This window comes from Trichoplusia ni, chromosome 4, assembly GCF_003590095.1.
Source record: "Trichoplusia ni isolate ovarian cell line Hi5 chromosome 4, tn1, whole genome shotgun sequence".
In the NCBI taxonomy this organism is placed as follows: domain Eukaryota; kingdom Metazoa; phylum Arthropoda; class Insecta; order Lepidoptera; family Noctuidae; genus Trichoplusia; species Trichoplusia ni.
Window position 1 is genome coordinate 15,813,021 of NC_039481.1, and position 20,418 is coordinate 15,833,438.

The following is a 20,418-nucleotide window of genomic DNA, read 5'->3' on the forward strand; positions in this document are numbered from 1 at the left end:
TAAACAATAGTTATATCCCGTCCGAGAGAAGGGCAGGCTGTGCTTTGAAATCCTTCGTCCCGATATTAATGACCCTGGTAAACAATAACTTTATAAGTGACCTCATGGTCTGTCCTTTCCTATCGAGTACTTGGAAGTATTGAAAAATATTATTATTAGGTTAAACTCACGTTTCTAAATAAAACGGAAAAACATTATGGTTTTCCCCGAACCTCTTAATATTTGTCGCCAAAACAAAATCATTAAAAAATTTCATGAATAACACACGTGTCGTCATAATTATTTGTTTTGAGAAGTTATAATATAAACAAAAACATAATTAGTCTAGTTCTCCCCAGGTCTTGGCATGAGAGACTGTGGTCCGTCGGGGTCACAGTGACATAATATTTCGATCAACAACCACTTGTAAACCTAATGAACAAGACTGAGATATACATACTTCAGTATATTCCTCGGTTTTCGCGGCAAAACAAAGTACAGACGATCATATGAATTACTTTCTCTTCAGAATAATGTTCAGGCCTAGTCTAATATTCTGTTAGCAGAACGAATAATTTATTTCGATTTAAAATAGACGGCTTCCCCAATCGATGCAGCTGTCTGTACTGTATGTAAACAAACGAAAGTTTCTCATGAGTCATCAATATTTGACAAGAAGATATATGAGATAATAACAATAAAAATCGTTCGGGAAATTCCACATTAGTTGTGTAGAAAAATCCTTGAACTGGTTTCATTTTATGTGCGAATGACTTGTGGCTGTGATAGCGATCGCACCAGTTTTTTTGAATAATTCGGTGCGAGGCGATTTATTATTCAATGTTTGTTAATTGCGTCTTAAAAACGAGTGTGGTATGTAATTTACATGCCAATTTCTCTCTCTAGAAATATCTATGTAGAGATTAGTTTGTTTCTCTTCTTATCACTTGGCACGGCATGCATGAAAACATTGGTATCAATGTGACATTTTTCAGGCGCAATTCTTTCCAGTATTAAGATTGTTTGATGTTATCAGCCATAAATTAACAACGCGTTACAAAGAGACGCAGTACGAAAACAATTTACAAAACAAACGAACGTTTTCCGAAACAGAAAATATTCTGTCGCTGTGTCAATAAGAATAAATGTCAAATGTATGGACATAAGCATGATGTTGCAGTTATTAAATGATGTAACGGTTTGCTCACGCGTATTTATCGGGGTGGCCCGACTAGTTTCGGACCCAACCGGAGTCCTTAATCATGAGCAGACGCGGCGGGATCGCGAGTAGAACTCGAAGTCGGTTCGAAACTAGTCGGGCTACCCCGATAAATACGCGTGAGTAAACCGTTACATCATTTAATAATGAATCAGTCTCACGATAGTTATTATAAAAAATAAGCATTAAGTATCTATTTGCCTCAAAAAGCAATAATCAGATTTTCTCAGAATAATTATATTTCTCGTAGCGGTTTGATTCGATGCCCTTACTCCTGTGGGTGGATATTAAGAAAAGCAAATTGTCGACAAATAAATAATACTTGCGTTTATTATGTCTGTTACCCTAATTGATTTGTAAAGATGAATCACTTTCTCTACAGTTTTATATTGTTTGCGTACTCCCATGAACTATTTCTTTTTATTTATTGTTAACATAATCGTCGTAGTTCGCGAAAATCATTTAATGAGACCATTTGTTATTGCTAATGGTTATAAATTTCACCATAGTGAATTATAGCACCTAGGTTTATCTAAAGCTTATGTAAGAAAAATGCAATTTACTCAATTTTGTTCCTCGTCCATCTTCCTTCAGCAAATCTTTCATAACATTTATAGCGTAGCAGTGTACCTATATTACTTAAATTAGTCCACAAATATCTTGCTATAACACCACAGCGCAACAATTTAACCTAATTAATTCATAAATTAAACCAAAGCATCCGTATATGGGATTGAACACGAACGGGATATGAGTAAGAGGTCCGCTAAGCCATAAGATTAAAAGAATCTGGTCAACTGTGACAGATGCAGGCGAGCAGATCAACGCTCTCATTGTGTCGGCATAAGGCAGTGACAGAGAAAATGAGGCTCTAAATTCCACTGATATTTTTGCATGTACGAAGCGTGCGGAGGGCGGGCGGCGTGCAAGCTACTTACGTATATATAGGTTGGCACGGCTGCGCGCCGCCCAGTCGCACGTAGCTGTTCTACCGCGCACCACGTCGCTCTCGACTACTGTGACTCTACATTCACTTGAATCATTATATATCTCCTATTATATGGACTAATATTACAGTGATTTATAAACGTTTAGTGTTGTGAATAGACTTGTTATTTTTTGGCTGTGTGTTGGCCGCCGGCGAGGTGAGCCGACCTGTAGCTGTCGCCCGGGACGCCAATACTTTGGATCAGGTGAGTTCCATTCAAGTGTCTCCGTCTGAAACGTTTCTTGCTACGCGCCGTGCATTGTACGAAGCTTAACAATGTCTACAAAGAATTCATTGATTTGGGATTACATCGTCTATTCATTCATTGTGTAGGAAAACATCTCATTTTTCCGTATCACTTGTATGTATGTTATTTACATGCTTTCAAATCAATAGCGTCTGTGAATATTAAGATATCTCTGCTATCTATTTGCATTGTATTGATCTGACGTTGTAAAGCGAATATTTTCTTCTTTACCGCGTGTCTTATTCGTGTTATGTCGTATCTATTGGTTGGAATGTAAATATGATCAATACGAGGAGAATCATTGGTTAAATACATACCATATTCATACTGTAATACCAAACAAACAATAATCGTCACAATTGTAAATTTCATATCATTCGTATCAATAACTTCATCAAATTTTATGAAACCCACGTGGAACATCATGCTACAGTTAAAACAATATTTCATGGAATTAAAGGGGTTCACATATTTCATATCGTGGAATTCTTGAAATAGTATTTTTTCACTGAAAGCTTTATATGTATTCTTAGAATTAAATCCTGCAGTGAGAGATACGAAATCAATATTGACGTGGCACGAATGCAGTTCAATGTAATTATCGAAGCCGGGTATTGATCTCATAGATATGTTGTTTTGTATGGTTGAGTTAGAACTGGATAGAGTATGAAGGGTCGGTTAGAGTGACCTGCAATCTGTTGATTAAAATCGATTGGATCCTCTTGTCCGTGATTTTATGAAGATGTGAGCATATTGGAATATCGTACGTACATATTTTGTCGTACGCGTATTTGCGTGAGTTTTGATTCTCTACCATTATATCATCACGTAGATAATAGTTTTTTTTTATTAGAGATGAATTCAACCTCTTTTGACCTAATAGAGTGATTTAGTGAATTATGGGCATTACCTGTGAAGAAAGAATTACAAATATCACAAATGTTATACCACTGTGACTAAGATACACTTTCATATATCCGGCTTTTATCATTAACAATGACAAGAGCAATTTCTTGGTCAGCAACAATTCTAAGATATTCATAAGATGATTACCTAACTTGCGTCACCAAGAGTTATACCGGTTGCGAACCTGAAAATTAAACAGTTCGAACTTATGCACAACTTTGTAAATACAACGCTTTTATGTCTTCAATACCAAACGATGCTTAAGGAAATCTTTCAGAAAGTTGCAAATTACCTGGTCGTAACTTGTTTAGACGGGAAAGAAAAACGGAAAACAACTTATGAGCTTAAAAAATGTTTGCAAGTATTACATAGTTGGAGACACGTGGAAAAATTTCTCTAAATTAATTAAAATTATATTACTTTTCTAGTTTCCCATTCTTAATTGCGCATCATAACAGAACCTTGAAAAAAGCCAATAAAACCAATTAAACACATTATGTGGTGAGCGGTTGCCATCCAATTTAGGTCCGGGAGCCATATATTTTCATTGTGCAAACTCTGTCAAAATAAATACGGACATATCACTGTTTATGAAAAGGGTGATTTTCCACGTTTTGTGTAAATAAGGTTAACAACGGTTAACAAGAAGGTTTTTTCCTATGAAAGCGCTGAGATTGATAACTGTGGGTTTAACCAACATTCTGATAGTCTCACACTATCATTAAATGAATTGAAATTATTTCATAATCCATATAATTCAGGCTGAGGATGTCATATCTTTAGTCTAAAGCGCATCCGGCCGAGCAACAGTAGAGTTAACATTGCCAAATATTTAAAGCATTTTTAACGGTCCACTCTTACTCGCAAAATATAATTTTAGTCTATCTTACGTAGGAATATGCGAAGATAAATATTTTGTGTGTCTAACTAACGTCAGCGCGTCCACTATCGCTCATTCTCGCATGAATGAGTGGTTCACCAATAATAAATCTACCGAAAAATACGATGTAACGTGTAAAAAATACTTAAAACATCTAAGAAAATGAACGCTCGAACTATTCGTAGCACGTGCAAAGAAATGCAGAAACATTTATTCAACCAACCTCTTTTCTCTAAGCAAATGCAATTAACTCTGACATTTACAGCTTCGAGAAAACGTAACGTAGGTAAATTGTTACCAAATAGTTGTAAAAATAACAGTAATGGTACTAATGGCCCAAGTGTAAGTGTACTTGACCCAATAATATTTTCCTCGCTGGAAAATGTACAGCTGTGTGTAATGATCTCTTGTGAAACCATAGTTAAACAAACAAAAAAGTTCAATGGTAACACAAAACGGATAGACGAATAAAAGTCAATGAGCAAAGAGTGAAGACACATGAATTTTAGACATCGTTTGGTACATCACTAAACTTGACCCAGTTATGTTTTTAACAATACGACACACAGTTATGAAAGTTGCACAATGTTTGGCTGACTGCATACACTACGGTCAAAATTTAAATTGGGCTAATGAGGAATTTTGAGTAGCTCTCAATCATTTTTGTAATGTCCTTCGCCTACATAGGCAGTTAGCAATACATATGTTTGCGATTCACAAATCAGCACACAGAAGCCAATAAGCATGTTCAATAAAGTTAAGAGAATTTGTAAAACAAATCGCCGATGAATTGGGAGCGCCGCTATTTAGTTTCGCTTAGCAACAGACATGTTTATTTTAAATTTCGTTCAGGATACAGTTAAATTAATGGGGTTTTACTCAACACGTGGTATAAATAAATGTCCATTAACAATATTGTTTGTTACATTTCTTTCAATACTAAAATTTTGATAAAAGGAAACATTGATAGAATAATCATTTACACAACTTATGGGGTAACATTTCATTAAGTTTCTGAAAGAAGGCTTATTAATGTAAATTTATGACAAAATGCTTTTAAAATATAATTGGTGTTTATTTTTTTTACCATGATTCAACCGCGTAGTTCTTCCAAAACATAATTATAATGAGGCTTTCAACAAAAATATTAGCGTAGTCAAAGCCCTAGATAATTTTCATAACGTAAAATACTTGTAGAATTTTAATTTATTTAAGTTTATACGAGATACCAAATAACACGATAATCAACAGCCATACCTATCAGCTGAAAACATCAGCGACTCACATCACAAACATCCTAATAAATTCAAAACTAAACTCTAAATACGCTCTATATAAGTTTCAAATTAGTTTATCGGGTTTATGGTCAGTTGCTTCAAGATTTCCTCAAGTGGCAGCCAGGTGTGGACTGCGGCGAGTTATAAACAACTTCGAAACTTTCCTACCGACGTCCGGAGGAACATTTCAGACATTAATCTCGCGGGTATTGGTGCAGATGGAATTAGTGAAACGCAATACTGTGGAGCGGCATTAGTTCATTACTTAGGTCATACTGTTGTAAACTAGGGAATTACTCGCGATGTGTCTTCTTGATTGCAGTGGGACTCGTGTATCCTACCTGTTTTCTTAAGTTTGTAGTCTGTTTTACCTTTTTTGTCTTCCTGAAGACGAGGATTGCGGAATAAGAAGTGCTTCATAACTAATTTTAGACATAATTCTATTTGCTTACAAAGGAAGATTTTACCTTTGATAGCTTACTTTTCACAAAACCCTTCAAGATCTACAGGGAATAATCTCACTATAACACCGTAAGCGTGGGATGTGTGTGTATTCTGCAACTCTTTATGCCAACAAGCAAGGCATTGAAATATAAAAGCATCGTAAAAACGAATGTTCATATACGAAATGCAGTAACGAAAATGTAAACATCTTGAGCTCAACTCAAAAATATTTATGTTTTCGATCGAACGTGAATAAATGTTATTATGATACTTGATATGATAATACAGAAGATCAGTACACGAGTTTAGTATGGGGAATTTCCTACATTAGGCCGCTACACAGCCCAGCGAGCCGTGAAACTAAGCCGTGTAACATCAGCGCCGTCCACTGCACCGAAGCTGACACTTGCTCATGATTTTTGACTTTCGAGACGGTCAATGGTCATGTCACACTACAAGAAATCTCTATTATTTACAATTAACATGATTTTGATAGCTTATAGCGCGTTTTATAGATATTGTCTAAAGAAATTACGTTTTGTTTTCGTAGGTATCTGATATATTATGTGTTATATTATGGAGATGGGATTTTATATGTGCTTCGGAGGCATAAAAAGAAATAAAAAAAATGAATAATTTAAAAATGTAATTATCGTACCTAACATTCTTAATTATTTCTGCTATTTATCGTCTTGGCATTAAAAAAGTTTTTTAAATTATACGATATTATATAAGTATGTCAGTCGGGTGCTTTAGGTCTCAGGTCTCAGGTAGCAAGGCTCAGATGACCGGGTCACCGGTCGATGCAGGTCACAAGAGGGTCACGGGATCCTGCCAGCCTCACTCGATAACGAGAAAATGAACATTATTTGTATCAGAGGTAACCGAAACAACTGCTATCGTAGTAGTAACATATTTTGGCATAATGTAGAGTTTTGGTATAGATAAAAGTAACACCATTAAAAAGTGATTAACTGAAAAAAAAATACCTACTTTTTGATAGTATTTCCTGTATTAGGTTCTAGACTACCAAAAAGTGTTTGACGACTATAGCAAATTTCACATAGCAACAACTTAAAAGTCATACGCAAAATTGAAGCTCCATCGTTATCGGTATGGCTAATTTCATTTCATGCTAATGTATCACAAGAACCTTGAACATGCCAGAAGATAAAATAATCAAAATCACTTTTGTCTCATTGATAATGACAGGGCTCGACAAATACATTATGTATGTTATTTTATCCTCGTTACACGCCAATATGAAGGGGACAAAGGGCTAAAATAAATCATTTTAAAAGGAGATCATAATATTCAGGGGGCTTATTAAGATATCTTTAAGCAATATTGTTGCATTTGTTAAAGTGAGACACAGATATACAACGCATAGCGCTCCATCTCGCTTCCACAATAACAATGATGTTACTTTTGGATGTGGTGGTAGACCCCTTGACTGTTACTTTTTAATGCGTGTCATTTCAATATCAATAAAATTCATCCTCATTTGCAAGCCCGGTAGATGTCTGGCTGACTTTCAAAACATTAAAATGTCTTCCAAAGTTTTCAAACTGAGATTACACATGTAGAGCTATCTGCATACATTATTTGAACGTAAAATGAACATTCTCTTTGGTAATTACATAAACTTACAACTTGCCAAGAATGAGAACAATGGATATATAATTTGTGTTGAGCCGGTGGTCGTAATCTTGTTCACTCGGTTTACCGATTGTTTGTTGTTCTTGTCTGATACACCGCGGAGTGGGCAATCAAATCGTGCATTAATTTGTTTTGACGAAAAATAGAACATTTTACTTTTATGTCCCGAAAATAGGTCCATCGTGTAAAAATATAAATAAAACATATACGAACCAAACAAATTGTAATAATGTTTACTTTCATACTTTTTGTTTTGGAGAAAGGAGGTTTTACTCTTAGATAAAAGACGGACGCAATATGAGCTTATCTTTTTTATAAATTGTGCTTTTTTATATATATACCGGTGTTTAATAAAAGGGCACGATCCGTCAAGGCTTTGTCCTCACTGCAAACGAGTCACAATTACTCGGTAAAAGCTCTCTCGTTACGAACGGTTAATCATAGTTGTCACCGATCAGCGTCACTGTCAACGTAACGTGAGTGGAGTCCTTGGTACTCAACCTCCAAACGAGGAAATTAATGTCTATGATTCGGCGATCTGGCTATCAAGGTCATGTCCTTTCGGCGGGTCCCGCGGGCGGTCGCAAGGCCTTCGGGATATTGATACACTGCACCATTTGGCGGTGAAGGACGCACGGCCACACTCCATGTCAAGGGCAGAGGGGAGCAAAATATAGGCTCAGATACTCAAGTTGCAAGGACACATCAAAACTCATTGGCCGTACTATTGTCATTTAGTAATCAAAATTACAGTATTAGGTAGAGTAACTTTCTCACTTCACGTTTGATTAAACTTCGTGTAAAGCTACACAACCTCCTTACAGGCGAACGTTATATTTCACATTAAGTTTACATAACTTCCCACATTGCAAGTCGGTTGGGCGGAGGCTCGCCCACGATAGACAAGCGCCCACTGACTAAACCGCAGCTTAATTTATTTTACGTGGTTTAAAATTAAGTGATAAATGGAATATAACTTGCAATGTTAAAGTTCTGGAATGGATTTATCACTTCAATCATGCGGATTTATTCGTAATGCCTTTCACAATAAAAATTCTCTAATTTATTTTACCTACTAGATTAAGATTCACGCAAGGAAAAATAATACATACCTAGATACATAAATATACCGTATAAAGTAGAGAAGATATACTTCACCCTATAAATGCGGCGAACCTGATATCAATTTTCCATAACCAATGATAAACAACGACACCAAACACTCTCCCACGTAAAGTGAGATTCGATAAAAGTAAAAACAATATGTATAAAAATACATTGGATTTATTACGCAATTCCTGTGCGTATCCATAACGATACGACGCTACGTAACAATAAGCCAGGATTAAAATTCAAAACTGGCCAAAAACAACGTGTGCAATTCCTTTAAAATAATAATGAATTTTCCTTGTGAAAAACATAATATGTAACCTCGTTTTAAAATAAATACACGAATTCCAAATTTAATCATACGTGATTTTTAATTAATGTAATTACAAGCGGCCAGCGCGTGTTGGAGTTATATATTTACATTTATGGTATAGTATATAGCTTCAGTACACGGTAGCGAAGTGTGATTTGAATTGATAATTTGTGCACGTATCGTGGGTGGATACCAAACAATACCGCACTGGGTTATCAAACATCGTCACAGCACTGCCTTTGTATGGCTGCACGTGTACGTTTCTGAATAATACCTCTTCACATAATACGCGATGAAAACTATTCACAATAATTGGGCAGGCTTATTTATACTCTTTTATGATTTATGGGGTTTTTAACATTTAGTATATTTCAGACATTTAGTATTAATAGCCCAATTCACGCAACTACTTATCGAACTTGTGGCAAGCATTATTTTTAAATAATGATTAAGCTTTTATGAAATCTTTCGATCTATACCCGTATAAAATATTTTTATTTAATTCCTACATACCATATTACTTATGTAACACGGAAAGTTAATTTAAAACCCGATATTTCTTTTGGCAGCAGGACGCGACTGAACGATATTATTTGGCGCCAAACGTAAATAAAAATGGCGGCGTTGTCGCCACAGATACCATTAATCTGGGTGGGGTATCAAAAATGCAAAGAATAAACGTAGGAATTGCCGCGATATATGCGTGGGCTCATAGTTCTCACGTGTAGCTGTTTCTTTTGATATTGCAATTTATCTATTTTCATTCATTAACAACCATCTGAAACTATGATAAAAACTCCTTAGATCTTACACCATTTGTCTTAAACGAGCGGATTTGTTAGCTCAAACTGAAATGCTTCATTCAAATGTTTCCATCATCTTGATTTATTTCCCAATAAGTATATCGTATTGTTCGGTTCTCAAAAATATTAAGCAAGTAAAAACTAAAGTATATTTACATTGAATGGATTTTAAAACGAAAAATACCATTTAATTTCGCTTAAACATTGGGAAGAGAGTGGTCGCTGATGAATTTATAGGTATTGCAATTTCGTCACAAGGCCGAAAAATATGATGAAATTCAAATAAAAATAAAGTTACATAAGCTTGGGGAAACCGCGACGTTGTAAACAATCGTAACGTTTTTGCGAGCCGCTGACACATCATAAAGATAATATCAAGTGTTGTGTAGTGGATACTTTATTAATATTAGATGAAGCACCCTACGTCATATGTTGTTTATACTTAGATGGTTCTGACGTTAATGAGAGCATACGCACTATACTTCATACCTATCTACAAATACAATAGTAACGTTGGAGACTGGGCACAGTAGAGAAAGGTCCAATCACTCTTGGCAAAATACTCAGTACGTTTGGTATCAACTACTAGCTGCTAAAAGATAATTTACATCCATACTTTCTTGATTCCAAGCAGCCAGTACAACTCACAATATTTTCTTTCTGATAGCGATGAAAAACAATATAAACTTCGATTCAAATAATGCTGCGTCTTGCCAAAATATTTTCACATTATTTTCTGAAAAACTTCCATGTTTATTTTTCGAACTAAAATAAAAGACAACAAAGAAAGCGTACGAGCAGGATTTAGCAAGTAATTTATGTACTTATATGTATTAAGGCTTTTATATAAAACAAACAATCTAATTGAGGAAAACCTAATTAGGTTCCAATCAAGTTCGATTATATCGTTTCTAAATTTAATGTCTCACGCAAATAATTATTTATTTTGTTGTTGTTTTTAATTTGAATTGTTATCAAACAGTGATGCCCAGTTCGCGGTGTTCTCTAGGGTTATTCAACCAGTCAGTGGGCAGAGACTGACGCATACCGAGTGTCCGATCTATAAATATTTTAGCGCATACATGTCGCGCTCGTGCCGTTTTTTGTAGCGCTTCCACCAGTTTTTTGCTTTCTTTGATTTAATAAAATACGTATGTGTATTTTTTTACGAAATCGAAAAGAAATAACACTCTTTTAAGTATTGTTGGTTAGACAGATAATTGAAACTAAAATCTGTTTAATATGTATGATTTCTAAACTCTTTATTTTTATTTTTTTTCCGTTATCCAAAATGATAAACATTACCCTGTATTAACATAAATCTCGTGCAGTGGAAAACTTCCAGAGTCTAATTAGAATAGCATGTAGTACTTTTTAAAGCATGTCGTTCTATATTCTGCTTGTATTTAATCATAAACAAGTATGTGGTGACGCGCTTTGTCGGTCATTAGCTAGCGGACGTCATGGCGGCGAAACGCAAGTAATGAATGAAACTGAAGCTCGCCAACAGAGCGACGCGTGAGCTTATCTCACCGTGATTTAGCGCGGAAAACGAATTAGACGATCCTTAACAGACATCTTATACGTTAAGGTTAGGTCGGAGGGAAAAACAATTGCGGGCTCTATTTTCAAACAAGAATAGAACTCTTTCACTGAATGTCTTTTGTTTATGCGTTGCTTAGCAAATAATAAATTGTGCGACGTATGTCAAAAAGTCTCTCGCATTTTCTTTTACTAAATATTATTTTGTATTGTTCCAGACAAAGAAAAAACCGCCCAGCATGAAGGACGAGCGTGCCAGTCTCCCGCGCGTTCGCATTGCCGTCATTGGCAGCTCTCGAGTTGGCAAGTCGGGTAAGATAATTAAATGTACACACATACCTATTGTATTTCATATCTTCATAACATCGATCAACTTGTAAAAGTAATTAATATAATTTAGGGCACAAGAACATTTGTGTTAATTTTAAACGGCCTAGAAGTTGAGTGCCTGTACAATATGTTTACGGTACGAAATGAAAATTCCAAATATTTCCATTTACTTACTAAACATTCAAAGAGCCAAACATTTTACGGTTATCGCTTGTAATACTATAGGCGGGCGGAGCATTTTACAACCAATAAAGTACGTGAAACTACCTGACAACAATAAATAAATCAACCGTCAGTTTTTATTAGGAATACCAACATCAAGTTATTTATCTAACACAGTTTCTCTTGTATTAGTAATTGTGATACTTTGAGCGTGCACGCACGAACTAAATTTTCTAGTTTCAACTGAAACTTCTGTTAGATTCGTACAAGTTGAATGCAACAATAAACAATACTTGGAATGAATGCCTTGACCGAAAATGTTCGGGTGTTCGACCTACATGTTACATAAAGTGCGCTAGGCCAACGGCCAACAGCCCAATGACCCATTCCCCTTAATGATGTAACACTGCTGTTCAGCAATACGTCAATATGCCTCCGAGCATTCGTCACATCTCAAAACATTGCCCGGAATTGCTACTACAAAAAAACACGCGCTAAAGACTTGAATTATATTTTCTTTTTTGTTACAGCACTCATCGTCCGCTATTTAACCAGAAGATATATAGGAGAATACCACTCAAATACAGGTTGGTTTCGTAGCTCATTTATTTTAGAATGCATTGCGTATAATGCGTCTTCGTGTTTCAATATGCTTACTTTATGTCTTCCTTTCAGATCTCCTATACAGACAAACGGTACCGATCAACGGCACTCCAGTTGAACTAGAAGTTATCGATGTATCCGGTTCTAACGCCGATAAATTCCCGGCCGAACAGGTAAATAAATATGCTACTTTATATCTAAATCTAACTTCTCATAGATTTTATGGCTTGTATACGCGTAATAAAAAATATTTTCATGATCTTGTTCTAAAGATATGATTAAAACAACATAATTTTATAGAGGTACGCTCCACGTATCATAAACTTTGACCTTCACTTTTACATACGTCTGCTCACCGTTTCAAAAGTACACTGAAATAATAAATGCAGTTAAATAAAATTTCAAACAGCTCGTAACAAAATGAGTGTCGATTAAATTCGGGACCTTGCCCATTGCCCAGCAATCTTCACCTTCACGAAATTAAAGTGTAACCTAAACAACTGCCGGCCGACCTCTAGTTTCTAAACAATAATAAGTACACAAATCAGTAGATTAGGGATGTCGGTATTTTATTGGAAGGTCGCTATTTTGTAGCTATATTAAACTCGTTTATAATTATATTTTATAAACTCCTCGATTTCAACATGACAACGTTAAACGTTTACAAACATATTTGAAATCGTAATATATTTCGCACCAATACTAGATAGTAATTTAACAATTTATGGTATTTCGAATCCTTTATGGGATGTGCACTAGTATAATTTAGCGTTACTTCTATCATCAGATCAAAGCACTAAACCCTTCCGCAAACGAAACACTCTATAACTCGCGGCAAGCCCGCTTAATGTTCCAACAACTAGGTTAATGTCTCAAATAATCTGGAGATCGGCTAGCTCCAGCAGTTGGTCCAGTGACCTGCTCCCCGAGGACTGACTCACACTGTTTACATATAATAAATAACAGTTCCAATATGCTCATCAACGTTAGAACACTGACATTTTAGCATTTCGGAATTCAAACGGCCACCGATCTAATCTGGAGCTCTTTCTGAAGTTTAAAATAATATTATTCTAGACATCCTCAAAATAGCTCTTTTGAAATCTTGAAAAGACGCTGTTTAAGAAAATAAGCAATACATCTCGATGCGGATTGTACAATTCGTTTTCAGTGGGCGGACGCCGAGAAGCCAAGAATTGGTCTTTAAAACGAAATCTGAGGTTTAATCCTCGATTTAGGCATTGGACTAGAAGTTCAAACCGCCTACGACTTTAAAGTAATATTAAGGGAAAAACTGAAACAAAATAGCTTGAATAGTTAATAAAAGAAAAACGGATTACTAAGTATTAGCCACATTGTAAAAAAAAGAAAACAATTACCCATTTTTCTTTATATCGTTTAGTACGTTGTTTATTTAATAAATTGTACACATTGACCTTACTTGAAACCTTTTAATGTCCAACATGATAAACTTTCTTGGTTTATCAACCTTACAACACAAATTGTTGTATAAGTGAAGCCGCAAAGTTGTTAAACAATAATAATTAGAAAAATATTGGAACAATTCCGCGTAATGTTATTGACTTAAACAACACACTAAGGGAAATGCGAAGCTATGATTTTTGTATGGGTTTGTTATAATGACCTTTGTTGACGTCAGATCGACTTCCTGCTTAATGATTTTGCTGTTCCGTACCACATAAACAAATTTCGTTGTGTGTACAATGAGTTCAGGAGATGGGACGTGGGCTGTGTCGCGGCTCACGATGAAGCGCGTGGCGCAGCTTGCGTGGGAGCGCCCGTGAATCGCTTGCAAGGCTAATTTTAAGCTGGAATGTTGGCTCCGACGACACATTAATTAAACACATTCTTCTTCGTCTAGTCTCCTTCATGCAAAGCATCCAGTAAATGGTCTTATGAAGACTTTAAAATCAAGGCTCATTTTATAGTTGACTTTCGTCTTATTGTACAGCAAAATTGTACCTAATGATTTTACGAAAAGTTTAAGACTTTTCCGCTGGCACTTCTCTTAATGTACGAAACCATCGCATTGTAGCTCGTAACGACCACGCATTTGGCACTTTAATCTTCTTTTGACGCACTTACACTGTTGAGATTATAATGTGAAATAGATAAAACCTAAACTTCCGCTCTCTATTATATTAAAGTAGGGCAAACTTGACATCGTCGACTGTCGGCACGTTAATCTGACACTTAATTAGCGATTAAACGTTAATAATTATCACAGATGCGACATGTGAGCAAACATCATTAATGATTTGAGTTTATTGACTGTTTCACCTAAATAACTAACGTTGGCGGCTGTTACTACATTTGAAGATTATCATCATATTACATTAATCCGCGTCATAATTTTATTATCAAACATGTTGTCAAAACAGACATTCTTGTATATTATATAGCATTTTCTAATAACACTTTTCTTTGTTCTAGATTCAATGGGCTGACGCTTGCCTGCTGGTGTACGCGGTGACAGACCGCAGCAGCTTCGAGTACGCTACTGAGGTGCTGAGCGCGCTGAAGCGGGCGCCGACGGGCGGCAGTCCGGCGCACGGGCCGGCCGGCGCCGCCGCGCCCATGCCGCTCGCGCTGCTTGGCAACAAGACCGACTTAGACCACTTGAGACAGGTCAGTTGCTACTCACAAATAGACCATCCCGATAAGGCACCAACACATATTCTGAAGTCTAAACATTATATTGCGCCGTGAACATGTTTAGTACATCGTTAGCGCTCACGTGCTGAAAATAAATCGTGCGGAAATTTTACGAGACTAAAAATGTATTCGGGAAAACCAACTTCACACCATAACAACACGTCTCTGATTGATATTATCTGCTACAATGTTTTTGAAATTTAGATTTTTATATTTTAAAATTTATATTTAATATTAAAATCAATAACCATTTTTGAAGTGCCTTCTCTATTAAGATTGTAGATACTTTTAGTTGTTAGTCACGTTCCTTTATAACATAAAGTAAAGAAGTATAATCTCAAAATAATTTATCTTAAGGCAAAGCGTTTAATTTTATTTGTACTAGCATGTAGCTCCCTTCCACTAGTTTGTTTACTACGAAAAAAACAACATCCGTTCAACATTATTTTCTCTAACGTAAATCTCAAGCGGCTCATCTGTAAACACTGGATCGTTTTATATATGGAAAACAATCGCAATTATTCTCAGATAACATGGTAGGTAGGTGCTTTACGTACCTTAATAATCCGTGAATAGGAATCTAGTGTTCTTTCCCAATAAACGCGCTATTTCTAGAATGTTTGAGAAACTCGTCCTTCACCTTTCAGCACGACATCAGTTGATATGCGGGATCACTGTCACGATTACAAAAGATATTACACAACGGGAGTGAACGATATTAATAGATGAATGATAGACACGTTTCCTTGACGCTGTATTCACTAGAATTACGAAGTTAACAGGAAATGTTGCGAACAGTTTTACAAAGGGGAAACTTTTTAAATTTAATAAGTCCGTTATTAAGTTATGAGTATCTGACGAGATACACGTGGAGAAGTTACTTGATTCTGTTCGACACTTCCTTGAAGTTGGTGCAAGGCAACGTTATTAAGGCTCCATTATGAAGTCTTGACGTCGGGAACAAAGGCTCGTGACAGTCCTTGTCTGCTGTTATTGAGTCTTCAGTTTGTTCGGAACACACATAGTAACAGCCTCTTTTGTCCTGCGTATAATGGGAGACTCTCGCTCAGAAACTAAAGGTGTTGTCACTTGAAAATACTTTATGTATGAAGGAACTTGCTAGACGTGATTGTATACCTGTGATGGATACAGTAACAACAATAACAACCAACAGTTCAGTTAAAATTTATTGTGTTGGATTGTGTCTAGTTTTCATGTTTTAAGCATTAGTAAAAGACAGGCGGAATTATGTTTCTATCAAGAATATAGATAGCTTATTATCGTTTTAGTATCAAAAGCTCGGATTATACTGAATACCCACGTTCATGCCAAACAACAAACTAACTAAAACACGAGCCGTTTCAAATGTCGAACAATTTTTAATATCAACAAGCCTTTAAATTAAAACATAATTCCATGAAGGTCTCAGTTATTTATATAAAACCTACTTGGAGTAAGTACACACTTCTGACCTTGTTACGTTATGTTTACAGAGTTTACGTAATTTAAACAGCTTTGTGAGGTTTACTTTGAATTCATTATTTAGTAACAACACCCCCGATTCTCGGCTTGTCGCTAAGAGCCTTCGAGAAAACGAGGCAAAAATAAAATTAGTTACGGATCGGATATTTCAAGATGGTTAACTAAGAATCATTGCTATAGAATCACATGTATTTGGAATTGTTTATTTAGATAAACAGCATTAGGTGATAACAAAATTGAACTTTGTTACTTATTCAATCCTAAGATGCGTTAAGTTAAAAGCGGTTAAACTATAAACAAGAAGCGATAATAGAAAAGTAATCTTCATTTTTCTCGATCAATAGTAGCCTATTAGGTTTCATACAGTAACATTTAAAAATGCAAATTCATTTTTAACAATTAATTTGCTTTGCCTCCAGGTATCAACAAAGGAGGGTCAGGCCATCAGTGCAGCTCACGGCGCTTCGTTCAGCGAGGCGAGCGTGGCCGACAACTCGGGCGATCTCTACCGCTGCGTCGATCGTCTGCTCGCGGAAGTGCGCACGCCGCAGCGCACACGCAAGTTCTCCGTCACCAAGATGCTTGGATCACTAATAGGTAAATATTTTCACTTGACGATTAATAGCTTCATTATTTTGTCTGGCTTGATTCCATAATGGTATTATGATAAAGCATCCTCAAGCTTTCGTAATGAAATGGTCATGAATATTTCACTTTAAATGCGTAGATAGTTATTGAGTTTCAAGACACTTTTCTTTACTCAGTTTTCGATGCAAGCTAAATCGATTTTTAACACGCATCAGCGAGGGTTAAATTACAGAGCTGAAAACTAATAAATGAATTTTCTTGTTACAGGCGGTGGCGGCAACAGCCAAACAAACCGTAGCGGGTCTATGGTGGCTTGCCCGCGCGTACCCGCGCCGGCGCGACCCCCGCTGGCGGCGGCGGCGCCCTGACCGGCGGCGGCGCCCGCGCACCGCGCGCGCTGATGCCTCGCCGGCGCCGGCGCGGTGTGGCTCGCCTGCCTGCCCGTGCCCGCCCGCTTCGCACACCCCGCGCCCATGTCGGCCACTATCATATAAACACTACATTATATATGTGCGGAGCTCTGGGACTTAGTCTCACCAAAGAACTCTCCTAGTCAATACTATAAACAATCTGCATTGTGCATCGTACTTAGTGCTCTACGCGAGCTCAACCTGGACGGCGGGAGTCATCGAGTGAATATTATCAGTTTTATGAATGTTGATGTTCAAGTATTATGACAATAATCGCTATGTTATTATGGCTACGATGTCGTGTTTCTACTCAAATATGGATGTGCCAAAGATCTGCTAATATTGACTGATTGGTGAAATTGACGTTAAATTAAGAATTAAGAAATTTATTAACTCAAAACATAAATACTCATTTAGCATATTTAATATCAAGAAATCCGTATTGAATGTTAATGTTTATAAAATATATACATGTTCCAATATAATCACATCTTTATTATAAGGTGTGACTGTCGCTGAACTATGTGTACCTTCTTATGCGTATGTCTATTTGATATGGCCTACATTTTTCTACTTTTCCACAGTATTATTAAAATAAATCTTTTGTAGAATAAGAATTTACACGATGTGTAATCGACTCTTGTTCCACCACGGCTGGAAAACTATTTCAGATGAAATTATGAATCTTTGTACTAAGATAGACTGTTTCTGTAATTACCTGAGGCCTAAGTAGTGGTGAAATAAGTACATAATTATTATATCACTATGAAATTTTGATAAATGTTGTGTAATAGAATATGACTACAGTTCTTTATGATATTTCTATTGTTACTGGAGATTTGACCAAATCTATATGTCTAGCGAATGTTACTCAGAAAGTATTCGTATATCGGATTATAATTTCTATTAAATCATTAGACACCTTCTAGTCATAGATTAAGGGCTGTGAAAAGACATTTTGGATGCTGGGGTCGGGTGTAAGAAGACGTTCTGGATAATCAATGTTAACCAATGTCAAGTACTACGTGTATTCTGTTAATGAGATGTAGTAATAAATCTATGGATAGCTTAATAAGTAACGAAGGAAAGATTTGGACGGTGTGATATTGTTGTAAGAATAAGACCGCCGCACGACGTGCGTACAAACGCACGTATTAAGTAAACTCAAAGATGAGAGAAATTGTAAATGAATTGTTAAAAATATGTATGATATGTAATATAATATAGTATTGAAATTTAAAGTGCGGCGGCGAAATTGTAACGTGATTGCCTTATCTTGAGTTGCTAAATTATTCCTTAGGCTTGAAACGCACTGGGCAGTGACAATGAAGCTAATAATTCAATATTTCTTGAAACGGAGTTAAACTCATATTAGACGAATTAAGAGCATGTAGCTTCTCTGTCCAGTCCGTTCGAAGCCTTAATATAGAATATATTATTATATCGTGTATTCCATAAAGTATATTGATGAACAGAATTGAAGAGTGTATATATTGTAGGTACATTGTTAAGAGGACTCAATGTCGGAACTGATTGGAATAAGTTGTAAATAACTTTAATTGATTAGCTTTAATAATATTAAACGTTTATAATAATTACTTTTTATGTTTCATTTTCTTCCATTTATATATCCTCATCACGACCTCTACACTTTTGAGTCTTAAGGAATTTAACCTAGTAACTTGAAACATTGGCTTATTACCAATAATTGGAAAAGTGAGCAAGATTGAACATCGGACCACGGAAGAATCTACTTATTTGGCCAATGACTAATTATTTAATAAAAACGTACCCACTTGAATCTCGTACGATGTATAAAACAGCATATACTTGCTCTATATTTTACTCTACCAACTTCCTCTGGTTAAATATTGCTTATTTAATCATTATAGGTGCGTAATACTTACAACTGACAAATAACTAGGAAACTGTTAGAAAAAATATGAATCGACAAGAAAAACAACATATTATTTAAAGGCGAGTTTAGTAACCAATGGTTGAACTGAAATGAACATTATTGCGCAAGAGTATAAATATTTTTAACCGTCAAAATATTCCGAAAGAGTAACCAAACGACCTATCGTATACCAAACGAACAGACACGGAAACTACAGATTTATCTTTTTAGTACGGAACCGTGATTTACGAGCTCCTAATTTCTGAGACATAATTTACAGTTAATAAAATATAAAAGAAATTATGGCAACATCGAACACTATAGGGAGAGACAATAAACACACTTTTGCAACAATTTTATTGCTAACACATACGTCTAAGAGACTGCGACACTATTTGGCTTTTAAATTTTAAACTATAAATCTAAAACACACATTTAGTTCAAACAATATGAAAACATTAATACCGTGAAAAAATTATCTTCAGACGCAACTGTGAATTATATTTCCTCTTAGACAAATGGACGGGAAACGCTGTTACCTCACCTAATATAATCTAAATGGATTATAAATCTACTACAAAATGATAGATGTGATTGTTTTTATCTTCACCCGGTCGTATTTAGCTAACCCAGTTGCTGAAACGCCATATAAATAATCTTCAGACATAATTAAGGCGTGGACACACACAAGCTTATTAAAACAGTAATAAACTTTTAAACGAAGCTAAATAAAACGCATTTGTAGCAGGCAATTTAAAATAAATAAAAACTTTATGAACAAAAACTGTTAAAACTTCCTTTATAAGAAAATATGATCTTCCGTTTCTAATAAATTTTCCTTGATATTAAATTCTAAATTGACTTCATTTATTTAAAAACAAATTAACATGAATACGTCGTTTA

At 35.7% G+C, this 20,418-nt stretch overlaps 1 protein-coding gene across 1 annotated transcript; it reads left to right on the forward strand.

Annotated features, from left to right (window-relative positions):
- The first annotated feature begins 1,479 nt into the window (after positions 1 to 1,479).
- On the forward strand, positions 1,480 to 17,576 carry LOC113493229 (ras-related and estrogen-regulated growth inhibitor-like protein). The gene is made up of 7 exons (XM_026871100.1): positions 1,480 to 2,391; positions 11,586 to 11,679; positions 12,390 to 12,446; positions 12,535 to 12,635; positions 14,917 to 15,111; positions 17,040 to 17,217; positions 17,476 to 17,576. Exons 2-7 carry the CDS (start codon positions 11,607 to 11,609, stop codon positions 17,574 to 17,576), a joined length of 705 nt encoding a protein of 234 aa, XP_026726901.1. The 5' UTR covers positions 1,480 to 2,391; positions 11,586 to 11,606.
- The last annotated feature ends 2,842 nt before the right edge of the window (positions 17,577 to 20,418 follow it).

What these genes read in the sequence shown, in the direction of transcription:
- LOC113493229 (XM_026871100.1), top strand. Translation starts at nt 11,607, where the DNA reads ATGAAGGACGAGCGTGCCAGTCTCCCGCGCGTTCGCATTGCCGTCATT. An exon ending in AGAATACCACTCAAATACAG is followed by an intron (nt 12,447 to 12,534) that starts GTTGGTTTCGTA and finishes TCTTCCTTTCAG; the next exon opens with ATCTCCTATACAGACAAACG. An exon ending in ATAAATTCCCGGCCGAACAG is followed by an intron (nt 12,636 to 14,916) that starts GTAAATAAATAT and finishes TCTTTGTTCTAG; the next exon opens with ATTCAATGGGCTGACGCTTG.